Source organism: Apodemus sylvaticus, chromosome 9 (genome assembly GCF_947179515.1).
Source record: "Apodemus sylvaticus chromosome 9, mApoSyl1.1, whole genome shotgun sequence".
Lineage (NCBI taxonomy): Eukaryota > Metazoa > Chordata > Mammalia > Rodentia > Muridae > Apodemus > Apodemus sylvaticus.
The window spans coordinates 30614312-30629658 of record NC_067480.1 but is presented as its reverse complement, the minus strand read 5'-3'; the positions used below and the strand labels follow the sequence as shown (position 1 = coordinate 30629658).

Below are 15347 nucleotides of genomic sequence, written 5' to 3'. Positions count from 1 at the left end.
ACTGCAATGTGCGACAATGTGGACATGCAAGGCATGTGACCATACAGTGGTGGTTTAAAGGAGAGTTAGAGAACAGGCAGGCTAACATTCCCTTCTTCCCAGCCTTGAAAGACAAAACTCCTCATAGAGAAAGTCTCTCTGGGAAGATGATTTCAAGGCAATTTACTAACCCTGTAATCTGGCGTGTATATTATACCTAAATGACACTACCTCGACGAGTCACTTACTGTCCAACCTTGCATTTTGTTTTTATCTACGATACTCTGGGCTTGCATACTCACCTGTAACTATCTTTCAATTTAGGGATGGAAAGGAGACGTTGGCCCCCCAGGATTACCTGGTCCAGTAAGTGTAACTAGAGATAACAATGTCAGACTTAAGTTCTTCTAAGTACTGAGCAAGTTTTAAATCACTATTTCTCATTAACTGTTATGATGAATATGAGAGAGCCTACATTTTGCCAAGGCCAAAATTAGTTGTCATTATTTACCTATATGACAATGATAAACATTTCAATTTGATTATGTCTGGTCTTTAAAATTCACTAATAAAGCCCATCTTGAACTCTGAACAAGAAAATAAACAAACAAAACAATAAACAAAAAAACACCATGGTCTAGTCTCAGTTTCCCCAGGTGACCCTGTGTTCTTGGGGTGAAATATAAAAGGTATTTCATACATGTACCCTGGGTACAGCCAAGGTACCCAGGAATTAAAGAGTTCGGTTCTTCTTTCTGCAAGGTCCACTTTTAACAGCAGGCAGCCAGAGCTCAGCCACAGGTTTAGTGCAGGTCATCAAGAACCAGTCCCTATGGCCCAAGTGCCATCCGTACCCAGAGAGCACTGTGTGGCCCAAAGCAGAAATGACTATGATGATACTGCAGGCCTCAGAAGAAGAATGAGAAGGACCACTGATTCTCAGATCTGGCATCTGCTCATTTCCCCAAAGCAGTTGGTTTCATATCCAATGTGCTGAACAGAGTTTCTGTGTCTGGTTGCACAGGCTATAAAAATGGCCTAGGATGTCATGAGGTTCATCTTTTAGAAAGTGCAGTTCTCAAGGCTGGAGAGATGGTTCAGAGGTTAAGGGTGTCTATTGCTTGTTCAGGAGACCGGAGTTCGGTGCCTAGCACCCACACTGGGTAACACATAATCATTTGCAACCCTAGCCTCAGGGATTCTGAGCCTCTGGCCACTTTGGGAATCTGCACTCACATGCACACACACACACACACACACACACAGGCATACACATATACAGACAAGTAATAAGTGAGCTACTGAAGAGGTGACTTAGCAGTTAAGAGCTCTTGTCCTTGCAAAAACTTGGGCTTGTCTCCCAGCACAAACATGGTGGTCGTAACTACCGGTAACTCCAGTTTCAGGGGATCCAATGTCCTCTTCTGGCCTCTGGTATCAGGCACATGAGTGGTGCACATGCATATATGCAGGCAAACACTCAAACACATAAAATAAATCTTTTTTAAAGACAGTTCTCAGATCCCCTCCCCCAAGCTACATAACTTTACATAACTGAATGTTGGTGGGTCTCAAAAATCTGTACCTTTTTGTTTCAGAGGCAAGTCACCCCAAAAAAGCTGTTATGGAGTTGCTAGGAAATTTTGATAAGCTACTTTTCTCCTGTTCCTTCTCCATAACTTGTAGCAGAGTCAAATGCCCCACAGATGCACACATAACATTGTAGAATTTATAATGATCACTATTACGGCCTTGTCACTGATAACGTTTGTTATCATTTAATACATGCTTAATAAAGGTTCCTGTTTGTTTTTAAGTCAGCAAATATACAAATGTGTTAGTTTAGTCACATCATTTTTAAAATGTACTTCTAGGGCTAAGAACAGAGCTTGGTGGTCCAGTGCTTGCAGGCATAAAGCCCTGAGTTTGAGTCTCATCCAGAAAAAACTTTTTTAAACATAATGAAATTAAATATAATTTCTAGCTGAAAGTCTGTAAACTATTTGGTAATGTGTGTTAATATCAGAATGGTCCTCTTTGTCTATACATCTATTCATGTATATGTGCATGGCTACTGTATACCTGCTGCTATAAAAACCTTTGAACTCAGGTAAACAAGGAAATTCTCTTTGAGGCCAACATGAAAAGACTGAAGTAAAGGGAATTGGCAAGCATTCCACCAATACCTCTTTTTCCTATTTATTCTTTGCCTTCTCCTTTAAGACAGAATATTATGACGTGTACCTGGAAAAGGGAGATAAAGGACTACCAGGCCCGCCTGGGCCCAAAGGAGCTCGTGGCCCACAAGGTAAGATGCATTTCTTCCTAAAGCCTTTACCGTCATGGTTCTTTCAAGTCGACAAGTAGTGTTTACAGAGCTACGACAGTTTCAAGGTAAGGGAGGAAGAAGTCTTCCTTTACACCAGTGGAGATATTTTTTTGTGTTTCCACTGTTTGTATTTTACATGAAAAATTTGTAAGTGGTATACCTAAAGAAGCTGGGTGGTGACTGCAATGACATCACCATTGAATTTAAACATGGACAGGGAACATGTATAATTTTGCAAGCTATTGACAGATGTGGTGTGTTTCCAGGTCCGAGTGGTCCCCCTGGAGTTCCTGGAAGTCCTGGTATGTCTGTGTTTCTTTGAATACTGTTCTTGTAAGTTTGTCTTACCTATAAAAGAAGAATTTTCATTGATGGAAACTAAAAAGAGTTTCTAGCTTCTTGCTTGGTATATTTGTGGCTGACGTCAGAAAAGTTGCAGGCGTTGAAACAAACTGATGAAGTAACTCCCAATGGTTTTAAGTGTAAGCTTATAATCTTGGAGTATGAGCCAGAGCCCTGATCCTCAAAGGTGGTACAAAGATACAGAACACTGATGTCACAGAAAGCAGGCTGGTTGAAAATAATCATTTTCATTATATAATACAAGGCCTGCAAAGATATCTAAATTATACTTTCTCTGTAAAGTTGTTGTTGAGTTTTGTTTGGCTTGGCTTGGTTTGGTTTGGTTTGATTTTTCAAGAAATAGTTTTCCTGTGTAGCCCTGGCTGTCCTGGGACTCACTCTGTAGACAAGGCTGGCCCAGAACTGAGAGATCCACCTGCCTCTGCCTCCTGAGTGCTGAGATTAAAGGTGTGTGCCACCATATCCGGCACTGTTTCTGTAAAGTTTTACATTTCATTTTAATTTCACCTTCCAGGAGATAACAATTAGCATTAGACATAGGTTCTTAAGAATCCATCCCTGGTGACTGTGGCATGTTCTTTCTAAAGGAAGAAAAATTAATAGACACAGAAATGAACAAGTATTGTGCCTGTATCTACCCACTACATACACACATGTATATACACTCACATATACACTTTAACAGTGGGTAGCTCCCAAAGCTGAAATAAGCAACAGGGTATTTTTTTTTTTAGACATCTAGATAAAGATTCAAGACTTCCTTCTCCAATCCAGGCCCCTAAGGAAAGAGTAGCCTCCTTTAAGAAGACAGTAAACAGAAAAATCACAAAATTCTGAAGCAGATAGCCATCAGAAAGATTTGGCTTTAGGCTCCACTAACAACTCAGGCTGGTTTCTCAGCTGTTATGGTAGTGATACCACTCTCCTTTAGATAGTTCAATTGTTTATGAAGCAGAAGTTCAAAGTTGAAACATTGTCAGCTTAGAGTTAGGTCTATACCAACTTAGCATCTGCATGCAGATATGCCTGCCTTCCCCGCCCTGTCATGGTGGGAATACATTTTAATTACAACTTGTTCTTTCTCATTTTGGAGTGTCAAAATTAAGCATACTCTAGTCCCTAATTAAAAGAATAAATCTGTAAAATAAGACCCAGGCAAGAACTCCTCATAAGTCCTTGTACATAAAGCCTACATAGAACACATCCTAGACTCAGTCTTGGCTTCTTGTAACAAATCACATGGGTCATCTCGTTGGAATGTTTTTATACTTTGCCTTAATATGATGCAATGTAACAAAGCCATCAAGAAAAGAAGGATCTTCACTGTTTTGTTTTGCATGCTTTATGTAGTTTTCAACTCTTGTAAATAAGAATTTATCATTCTATTTTGAACTGAAAAATAAACATATGCATCAGAAGAAAAATTAAAACATTACAATGGCTCTTTCTTCTAAGGACTGTCAAGGCCTGGCCTCAGAGGACCCCCTGGATGGCCAGGCTTGAAAGGAAGTAAAGGAGAGAGAGGACCCCCTGGAAAAGACACTATGGGCCCTCCTGGACCCCTGGGATGTCCTGGCTCACCAGGTCCACCAGGCCAACCAGGACCTCCAGGACGTCCAGGTAAAGATGTAAATTGGGACTGGTTAGGATTCTGTTTCCCTGTGGCAGATGGTGCCATAGACCATCCAAAGAACAACTACATCAAAACCATCTAAATTCAGGCACAGGAGCATGGCCTGTAGTATAGTCCTAGGAAATAGAACATAAAGCAATAATACATCTTAGAGCTGGTCAGCATGTGTCTTCTCAGTAGTGATAAATTTCTAAAGGCTCATCTTCCACCAGAACGATGATGGAGATACATGTAAAATCTTATGTATATTTAAAATTTGCTTTCTGGAAAACACAAATAAAAATTAATATTGGTGTGTGTGTGTGTGTGTGTGTGTGTGTGTGTGTGTGTGTGCGCGCGCGCACGCGCGCGCACTTAGTAATAGTGTTGGGTTTTCTGTTTGTTTTGTGCTTTTCTTTTTTTTTTAAGAACTGTTAATGTTATTGTGCACATTACTAAATGACAAGTACTAATACAATTCTATGAAATTCTCTTTATGATACTAGATATTTATGGTGAACATTTCCGATAGTCTTGAATACTAAGTTTCTTATTATAGTGAAATTTGCTATTGAAAAGTGTCTTCATTCAGTGTTCACATACTGATAAAGGTTTCTGTAATACAAGTATAATAATATACTATATATAATATTATATGTGTAATATATAATAATAGTGCTTAAAAATCACACAAATTAAACATTTCCAAGAGCTTTTTCCCCTTGTGCTTGATTTAAAGCAAAATTTAAAGTTTGCCATTTGGAAGATCCATTATTCAGTTACTGTTTTTCTTACTTTGTATTTCCTTTTTTTTAATTCAATATATTTTTTATTTACATTTCAAATGATTTCCCCTTGAATCCAGGGTATCATGCATCTCGTGGGTATCAAACACGCACTCTTAACACACATGGTATGCACTCACTGATAAGTGGATATTAGCCCAGAAGCTAGGAATACCTAAGATACAATTCATAGACCAAACGAAGCTCAAGAAGTAGGAAGACCAAAGTGTGGATATTTAGTCCTTCTTAGAAGGGGTAACAAAATACCCATGTGAGGAGATACAGAGACAAAGTGTGGAACAGAGACTGAAGGAAAGGCCATCCAGAGACTGCCCTGCCTGGGGATCCATTCCATATACAGTCACCAAACCCAGACACTATTGTGAATGTCAACAAGCTCTTGCTGACAGGAGCCTGATGTAGGTGTCTTCTGAAGGGCTCTGCCAGTACCTGACAAATACAGAGGTGGATGCTCTCAGCCAACCATGGGACTGAGCACAAGGTCCCCAATGGAGGAGCTAGAGAAAGAACTGAAGGAGCTGAAGGAACTTGCAGCCCCATAGGAGGAACAACAATATGAAGCAACCAGTACCCCCAGAGCTCCCAGGGACTAAACCACCAACCAAAGAGTACACATGGAGGGAGGGACCCATAGCTCCAGCTGCACATGTAGCTGAGGATGGTCTTGTTGGACATCAAAGGGAGGAGAGGCCCTTGACCCTGAGAAGGCTCTATGCCGCAGTATAGGGGAATGCCAGGACAGGGAAGTGGGAGTGGGTGGGTTGGTGATCAGGGGGAGGGGGATGGGATAGGAGGTTTTCAGAGGGGAAACCAGGAAAGGGGATAACATTTGAAATGTAAATAACAAAAATATCTAATAAAAAAATAACAAGAACAAAAAGACATGTACTCTAACCATTGAACTACCTTCCCAGACCTTCCCCTAGAACCCTCCCCCCCCCCAAAAAAAAACAAACCTGATCTCTGATGGTGTATTTTCCTAGGAGACATTGTTTTTCAGCCAGGCCCACCAGGTGACCATGGAGTGCCAGGTGATACAGGACCTCCAGGAGTTCCAGGAGTTGATGGACCCAAAGGTAAAAGCCCATGTCCATCACTGCTTCACACGTTTTCCCCCTCAGTCAGAAAATGACTTCTTTTCCAAACAAATTACCTAGAAGTATTCACTTACCTGTTAATTGGTAGTCCATTTAACATTCAGGGAATTGCTGACTCAGCCTAAAGTGAGAGTCTGTCCTACTTGCATAGGGAAGAACTGAGACAATGAATGCTTCCTGTAGATAGTTGGACTTTTCTCTGTCAAAAAGTTACAGCTCACAAGAGAGTATCATACACGGGATTGTGAATTGGCGCAAACAGTGATTAGTTTCACAATAACAACAAAAATCTGTTTAAATAGCGGCTGGTGGGCGGGGAGTGCCTGTCCTCTCTGACCACTCTGCGAGGCTAACAAGCAGCGCGTGTGCTGTCCCACTGCAGGAGACCCAGGCCATCCGTGCACCGAGTGTCACTGCTTCCCAGGACCCCCTGGCGTCCCAGGACTTCCAGGATTAGATGGTGTCAAAGGAGTCCCAGGTATGGACAACTTGCATGAAAATGTAGCGTTGTAAGGACAGGAAATAAGTGTACTGAGACATTTAAGAGAGTATTAGGTTGGCTAGATGTCATAATGGATTTAAAGAGTTCTGAAGATACTGTGTTACCATGAAGTTGGCCAAGACTGCTATTGTTTCTCCGTTTATTTGGCTGGCTGAATTCTTGGAAGATCCTTCTCGCCTGGGACTGGTAAAGAGAGTCCTACAAGGACTTGCAGATAAAACAAGGAAACTACCTTGCCAAACACAGCTCTTCCCAGCCCCACTTCTGAGAGAGTCAGGAACAGATGCAGAACCCCAGTACAGTTAAAAATTAGCAGCCATGTCCACAGCCCTGAGGGAGTCAAGGGTAAGGAAGCCAGAAAGGCACATTCAAGAGCCTGCCACATGCTCTCTTCTAGCCTATTGTACTCTTCAGAATTATATGTCCTTTTCCATGGGAGAGATTTTTATTTAAAAGATAAGGTCGTTTTACTTAATATTAGGTGCTAAATCAACTTTTTGTAGGGGAAACACATCATCAGCCATGTTAGCTTTCCGTCTCTAAGACAGATAGAAGGCATGCACATTTGGACAGTTAAATATCTGAACACACTTGCTTGATGACAACGGCTAGAAGTTGAAAATACAACCTAGAAATCTAAAAGCCACAGTTAGCTAAAATCCAATGGATAGCCTAGCCAGATAATAGTCAAAGAGATTTTGAAGTGAATCTATGCATCTAAATTTATTTGCATGTATATTGTAGGATTCTGAAACAGTATCTGCATGAGCCTTATAAATTATGACTGTAAACATATACAATTCATTGCAGAATTGAGCAAATATTTTCTTTCTGATGGTGGATTTGCAGTTTTCATTGTCTTCTGTGTAGTTGTCTATCAATAAGCATATATAAGAAAAATCAATATATATGTCCTTAAGATCACAAGGATGTGGGGGGAGGGCGTACGTGTTTCAGTTGACAACTTTTGACTGCACGGATGTTTTAGGCTGGAAATTGTCTTGCTGTCCTCACAAGGAAATGTGTTTTCTCTGTGCACTGTACTGCTCTGTTCAATAGCGCCCAATAAATTGCTTTGCAGGAGGACGAGGTGCTCCTGGCATGAAGGGAAACCCGGGGTCCCCAGGAAGTCCAGGTCTCCCAGGATTTGCAGTAAGATTTCATGGTTCTAAACCTTAGCTTCAACTTAGAAAGCTGGGTGCTCTGGAAATGAGGCTGCATCACACATAAGTCTGCAGTCCATGGCAAAGTGTCTTTAATTCAGAAGTTGGGAGGTGCTTCCTAGGTATGTGTAGATTCAGTGAGCAAATCAGTAAATCTATGTATCCATATGCCATTTTTAATGGTAGCAGGGGTAGAAATTAGATCATTGCCCTGGCTGACTGCAGAAACAGGGATTGACACTAGATGGATTTGAGGGAATCTGGAGAGCAATGAAGATGTTTTAAAATACTGACTATGGTTAACATCATTGAATTTTGCATGTGTGTGTGTGTGTGTGTGTGTGTGTGTGTGTGTCTGTGTGTCTGTGTGTCTGTGTCTGTGTGTGTGTATGTGATCAATTTTTTTGGTATGTAGTTTATACCTCTATGTAACTATTAAAATTACTAATGTTATATCATTATACTATATTATACAATCCTGCTACTAATTCTATTCATTATTATAGTGAATCACAAAGTTATGTTTGATAACTAAGAGATGCATGTTAGAACTGACCAACCCTCAAACACAGTCTGAATCATACTAATGGTATGGCATGTAGAATTTCTACTACTATGTCACATTGAAATCATTATTATTTATATTGTGTTGACTTGGACTGCCTAGCTGGCTTCTTTTTCAGTTTGGGAAGTTAAAAAAAAAAAGCAAAATAGATAAGATGTTTGACATGATATTTGTGAAAAAGTTTATATTAATAGTTAAGGTTTATGGCTTATGACTGTAATCCTAATACTGGCTACTTAGACAAGGTTTCTGTCTTCAGTGTCAGCCTGGCCTACAGTCTGAGACTGTGTTTTAAAAAGCCACTCTCTCCACCAAAAGTAATGTATGCCAAGAGATATCCATGTCCTAGTATTAACCTCTAGAGCAGAAGAAAGACTCAGAGACTCAGGCTAGTCTCTGTGGGTAGTCTCTGTAGAATGGGTACTGAGCTGTCTACTCATCCAGAGTTACAATAACTAATCAATCACTAACATGTATTTAGTAGTATGTATATATTTTATATTTATATTTTATATAAACATACAACTACATATGTCTATCGACATATAAATATTAAATGCACTTAGGGGGAAATCTATATTTATTAAAATTTAAAAGTTCTTATTGGTAATGTTTTTAAGACTGACCAAGGACAGTTCTAGCAAAACAGCAGACTAACTCACTTTTGTATCAACATAGGGATTCCCAGGTGACCAAGGGCATCCAGGACTTAAAGGTCACAAGGGGGACACACCTCTACCCTGGGGGCAAGTGGGTGATCCTGGGGATCCTGGACACAGAGGCCTGCCGGGAAGAAAGGGCTTCGATGGAATTCCTGGAGGTCCAGGAGCAAAAGGACCACCAGGACCTAGGGGTGAACCGGTTTGTATATAAGATTTCTTTGCCATTTCCTACCCTGTCGTAAATGCTCAGAAACTAGGAGGTAATATGATTGACAAAAATACATAGTTTTCCACTCTAGACAACACAAGGCATCTCCAAAGTAATAGTAATAGCCCAAGCAACTATCCAGAGTATTTTGATGAAATAAGTAATCTCCTTTCAGTGGCTTGGCCCAGTTGAGACTCTACCCTGACTCTGGTTTACAGCTCATATCTCAATATGTAGATCAAGTGCATGTGCAGAAAAGAGCCAAAAACGGTCAGCGTAGGTTGTGGGTCTCCGTCAGCAGCATCCTTCCTAGCACAGAGGAAGGTCTGGATTTGATCCTCAGCAGTGAACAAACTGGCCATGATTGTGCGTACCTGTAATCCAAGACTTACGGTTGTGATAACAGAAGTTCACAGTCATTCTCAGCTATATAGGAAGCTCTAGGCCAACATGGACTACGTGAGATCCTGTCTCAAAATCATGAGAGAGAAATGGGGCTGAAAAGGAGGAAGGGAAAGACAAAGAACGGAATATGACTGCTAGCAAGGGAAATTTTTAGTAAACATTTCTGGGATCATTCCTATTCTTCTAGTAAATTCATAAAAGATAGGATATGGCAGTCATAAAAAAAGATAAAATGTTCAAGGCATTTCAGTTTATGAAAATTTTATTCTTTATACGGGATAGAATTTCTCACACATCCACCTGAAAATGTCATAGCTTCTTCACAATGGACCTGTGAGAAATGAGTCCAAATAAATTTACAAAATGCCAGCTTTTCCACTTTTCCAAATGATTGATCAGATTTATCTGATAAAAGGGATCTCACCTAGGAGAGTCTGGGGAAACTTGGTAAGCAAGTTGAAGATACACACACACACACACACATACACACACACACACACACTCATTTACAGACTCACTAACAAGACTTTCACATTCAATGTGACTCTTCTGCATGAAGATACAGTAGACAGTTTTTGTTGGTACATCTACAGAACCAAGGGTTCCCAGGCAGCCTCTTTGGTCCCCCTGTTGGAGTTAAGATTAACTATGGTAAGGAGATATAAGACTGAGACATTACTAAACATGTTCCTCTCGTCACAGGCCCTGAGTGGAAGGAAAGGGGACCAGGGACCTCCAGGAGCTCCTGGATCCCCTGGACCCCCAGGACCTGCAGGACCAGCTGGACCCCCAGGCTATGGACCCCAAGGAGAGCCAGGTCCAAAGGGAGCCCAAGGAGTCCCTGGAGCCCTGGGACCACCCGGAGAAGCCGGTTGGTTAGTTTTTTTTCCAATCTTGCTTTTCTGTGAAGTGGGGGACAGTTCTCACAGCCAACAAAGGTTCTTCAGAACTAATAAATACACATGCAAATGTGTTCCTGGCAAATATGTCTTCCCAGAGACTGGGAAAGGACAAGTAAAGACGTGACAGGAAAAAATTCATCTCCCCCATCACATGCAGATCATCTGAAACTTGCTGTCATCCTCAGTATTTCTGGCTAATATCAGTATACAAAATGAACCCATGCCCTGGGTTGAGTAGAACTCAATTATGAGACACTCAAGGAAGGCAAAAAGCCAACAATTTAATCTGAAGTATCTTCCCTTGTATATGTGACTTCAGGTTACCAACAAAACTTGAAAATATGAATATGAAAATTTTATTCTTTATACGGGATAGAATTTCTCACACATCCACCTGAAAATGTCATAGCTTCTTCACAATGGACCTGTGAGAAATGAGTCCATTTCTCACAGGTCCATTGTGAAGGCTATATGAACAATCATTGATAATAGTTTTTAAATCCATGTGACTTTTGGAACCTACAACTACTGAAAATAATTCTCTGTCCAGGAGAAATAGGTCCTTATTGTGGAGAATTTTCAACAAGCAATGCCAGTGTTGTCATTTATCCCTAGTACAATCAGTTTAAACAGTGGCTACCATATTCTCTATTTATACCAAGGTTTGGGTGCCATTCCTTAGTATTCATATCTGTCATCAAGCAAATGCAGTCTTTTATCCACATGTATGTAAAGCTTATTTTATGATACTTACTTGTTTTATGTCTTCCAATACTTTACTTTGAAGGCTATTGTTTTAATCCAGGGATTTAGCATACTGGACAACAGTTCAGACCTAGCCCATCAATGCATTTTAAGTGGTCTGAAAGTTTAGAATGGTTCTGATGTTTTTAAACAATGGACAATATTGTTTTAACAATTTTTAACATGTTTTAAATGATTTTAACAACATTCTGCTACACATTAAAAGTCATGAACTCCTAACTAAAGTGTCCATACAGATGTTATTGCAATGTAACCACACTCTGTTCTCTCTGGCTGCTCCACAATGGCAGAGTGAAGGAGCTGTAACAGATCATAACTACAGAACCCAAATTATTTACTGTATGGCCCTTTACGTGACTTGTCTCACTTCATTTGATCTTTCATTCAACCTTCTTTTCTTTTCTCTAAGAATCTAAATGAGAGAGCTCATTATCATAAAATATATTATCAAATTTCCCATCACACACTGTGAACCATAAGAGTTTTTTTTCTTTAAAAAAATATATATGACATATGACTATGGGATGACTAATCGCAAACATGGCTTAATATTGGCCACTGTGTTAAAATCGCCTTCAGTATGTGTCTGCCAAGTGATCGTTATTTCCACAGTGACAGATAAGGAACTTCTCAAAGAGGTTAAGAAATGTGTCCAAACTTGTGAAACTTGAAAACAGCCAGGCTGGTCTGCTGAGTCATACTTGTTGTTTTGTTCAATAGACCACACTAGCTTTCCATGTTACCAACCATCCAAAAACTGGTACCCTACCACTATTCACCAACTGCATTCCTAGTGTCTATTTATGGAACAATATTTGATCCAATACATCAGCCTTCAGGGTTATGGATTAAAGCAAGGCTTAAACAGATGCTTATAAATATTTGCCGACCAACAAGAAGCGTCTCTGCAGACTGGTTACCCCAAACTACTTTAGCATTCCAGAAAAACAGGGATTGCTTTTGTTTTCCTTGGGCTGTGTTTATAACTCCCTCACAATACTTCCCTCTGCTGTGAAATCACACGGTAATGCTCAACCCAGTCACACGATCATGTTTTCTTTTTAAGGTCTTAAAGGAGAACCCAGTACTGCAACTCCAGTTCTAGGGCCCCCAGGCCCTCCAGGGCCCCCTGGTCGGGCTGGCCCCAGAGGTCTACCTGGTGAGTATCTCAGCTGTGAAATAGACTCCATGACCTCAGATGCCACTCTTACTTTCCTGAGAAAATACGATTCCCCTTATAAGAAAAAAAAAATACATCTGTTGGATCTGAAAGAGTACAAATGGGAACCATCCTGACTAATCCAGTTGGCAGGGAGCTTTCCGCTGTCCCTTGGGGTTACACACACTCCCCTGGTGCTCCCGATCTAACAGTTCCAAAAGAGAGCGGATATAGAGGTCCTTACAGAGGTTGTAGAGCAGAATGATTCCCATGACTTCCACTGGCAAAGCAAGCAATGACTCCCCTGATGAATCAGGGTGTTTCCCTCAGCAATTTCATTTCAAACTTGATTTTTTTTCTTTTCTGTTAAAGTTATTCGAAATTTAATTTTCAACATAGAGTTAAAGATATCCTTTTTGAAGAATGAAGTTCTATTTTTAAAATAGGTAGCAATTCCTAACCTCTGGTCCATTGCATAGGAATGGGGGAAAAAAAGCTGAGGTTATGTTAACATTATTTCATACTTTCCAGAAAGCGCTGGAACGACACAGAGAACACAGACATTTCTTTTGGAAACAAATGAAGGAAAGTCACTGATGTGTGCATGTATGTGTTTTTAAGGTTTGCCTGGACCTGTGGGAAAATGTGGTCCTGGCCTTCCGGGGCCTGATGGTGAACCAGGAATTCCAGAAGTTGGATTCCCAGGGCCTCCAGGACCTAAGGGTAAATTAAAGACTATACAATACAATGTTCGCTGTGGATATTTCAAAGCAGTGATTATGAATGGTAAATAAAATAGGAAATACCTAGGATAAACTGCCAAAATGATGCTTTCGAGAATCTTCAGAAGTCTTGGGACAACACCAGGTGAAAAGACAGAATTCACATTGATTCGTGGGATAATATGTCAATCATACTTTTTTAGTTCATTTATTTTGTGTATCATCGAGGAAGGGATTATGGCATCAGAGGACAGTTGCAGGAGACCATTCTCTCTTTCTATCATGTGAGTTCCAGGGATCAAACTCAGATCGTTAGGCTTCATAGCAGGAAACTTTGTATACTGAGGCACCACACAGGCACATCAATCACACTTCAAATAACAAAACAAAGCAAAACATCTGAACCACCTGGAAGGTAATTCACCAAAAAGGTAATACCAATTCTTTGTGGTCATAAGAAATTTTTATTTAATCCTGTACTTCTTAGATTTATATATTTCTGGACTTCACACATTTTAAAATAAGAAATTAACTATTAAATCACCAATCAGGCTGGGGATATAGTACAGGAGTAGAGTGTGTGTTTACCATGAACAAATGCTAGGATTCATTCCATTACACCAAACAAAGCAAAACAAAAATGTAGGCTTCCCTGTGAACTTGGATATAAATTAGAGAAGTTATTTTCCTTTAATAAAAGATACCAGGGGGCAGTAGAGATGGCTGAGCAGTAAGAGTATACAATTCTCTTACAGAGGACAGGAGTTCTATACCCAGAACAAGTGTCAGGCATTTCATAATTGCCTGTAACTCTAGCTCCAGTGAGATCTGCTGCCTCTGGTCTCTGTAGGCATTGGCACTCACATACACACAATTTTAAAATAATAAGACAAATATTTTTGACAAGAAAAAAATGATATTTTCATCAAAAAGTAAATGTTCCAAATATTCCAGCTGCAGTTATTGCATAATAACTGGTTTATTGCATAATAAACACACTAAACAAAATCCTGTCCAGGATTCATATTAAAAAAACAAAGCAACTCAGGGCATGGACTATTACAATAGAACACTGTGAGCTTTATGATAACGTTGTGTTTGTTTCACCATTGCTTTTATTGTTAGCATATAATCAACAATTTGCTGTTTTATCTCTTGTTAATAAGTCATTGTTGGCTATTTAGTCCACATCAGTTCTGCTCATGTGAGTGAATACTTAGTAAATGAAAATATAATTCCAAGGACAACTTTGATATTAACTTCCTGGTTTTCTTCCCCCGTGAGGTAATGGAGGCTGGCCCATATTTTGCCTAGTTCTTCCTGGACCATACATCAATTACTTGCATGCTACTTTTGCAACTCTGGATTCACTTTCTGGACAAAGGCAGTAATGTATGGGAAGCAGAGCTAGCTTAGGCGCTAGAGGACCAAGACACTATGTTATAGATTTATCCATTCAGATTGGGTTCTATAACTTACATTTCAATTGGTTGAGGTTTCTTTTTTTTTTTTTTTTTTTTTTTTTTTGTAATTGAACCAAATTTCAAAGCCAATATAATTTGACTTGAAACTCAATTTTGCTGAGGTTTCTTGTTTTTAACTGCTAATTTATCAGCTGGTTTTAATCATCATCCAAACTTGTATACAAGTGTCTGTCTACCTGGAAGCCTCATAAACATAATCAATAAAGAAGATATTGCTCGTAAGCTTTCTATGAGACCAATCTCTAGTGTTCATTGCTTTTGTTTTGTGTTTTCTGTAGGCGATCAAGGTTCCCCAGGAACAAAAGGATCCCCTGGTTGTCCTGGGGAAATGGGAAAGCCTGGCCGTCCTGGAGAGCCAGGCTTCCCAGGAGCCAAGGTAAGCAGAGACTAAATCACAAACTGATTTCAGGGATGGGCAATTGCAGTCAGCAGCTGCAAAGCCCTTATCAGACAAGATACTTAGGGTTTAGAGATTGTCAGTATATTTGCTAATAAGATATTCACTTTTTAGTTTATTTGTAGACACTAATTTTTAAGTTCCTGTGGAAACTAGCATTTTCTATGCCTTTATTAATGGCTTCATAAACATTCAGCGTATACTGGGGCACTCTCTTTCAATGGATA

The 15347-nt window shown here is 39.9% G+C and overlaps 1 protein-coding gene across 1 annotated transcript in view; it reads left to right on the top strand.

The window, feature by feature from the left end:
- Col4a3 (collagen type IV alpha 3 chain) overlaps positions 1 to 15347 on the top strand; it is a 136695-nt gene that overhangs the window by 77703 nt on the left and 43645 nt on the right. The window contains exons 18-29 of the mRNA XM_052192369.1: positions 304 to 345; positions 2203 to 2287; positions 2575 to 2610; positions 4127 to 4291; positions 6073 to 6165; positions 6569 to 6664; positions 7770 to 7840; positions 9095 to 9277; positions 10394 to 10562; positions 12425 to 12517; positions 13139 to 13240; positions 15002 to 15099. Of these exons, the coding sequence (XP_052048329.1) occupies positions 304 to 345; positions 2203 to 2287; positions 2575 to 2610; positions 4127 to 4291; positions 6073 to 6165; positions 6569 to 6664; positions 7770 to 7840; positions 9095 to 9277; positions 10394 to 10562; positions 12425 to 12517; positions 13139 to 13240; positions 15002 to 15099 (1233 nt within the window). The remainder of the gene's footprint in view (positions 1 to 303; positions 346 to 2202; positions 2288 to 2574; positions 2611 to 4126; positions 4292 to 6072; positions 6166 to 6568; positions 6665 to 7769; positions 7841 to 9094; positions 9278 to 10393; positions 10563 to 12424; positions 12518 to 13138; positions 13241 to 15001; positions 15100 to 15347) is intronic.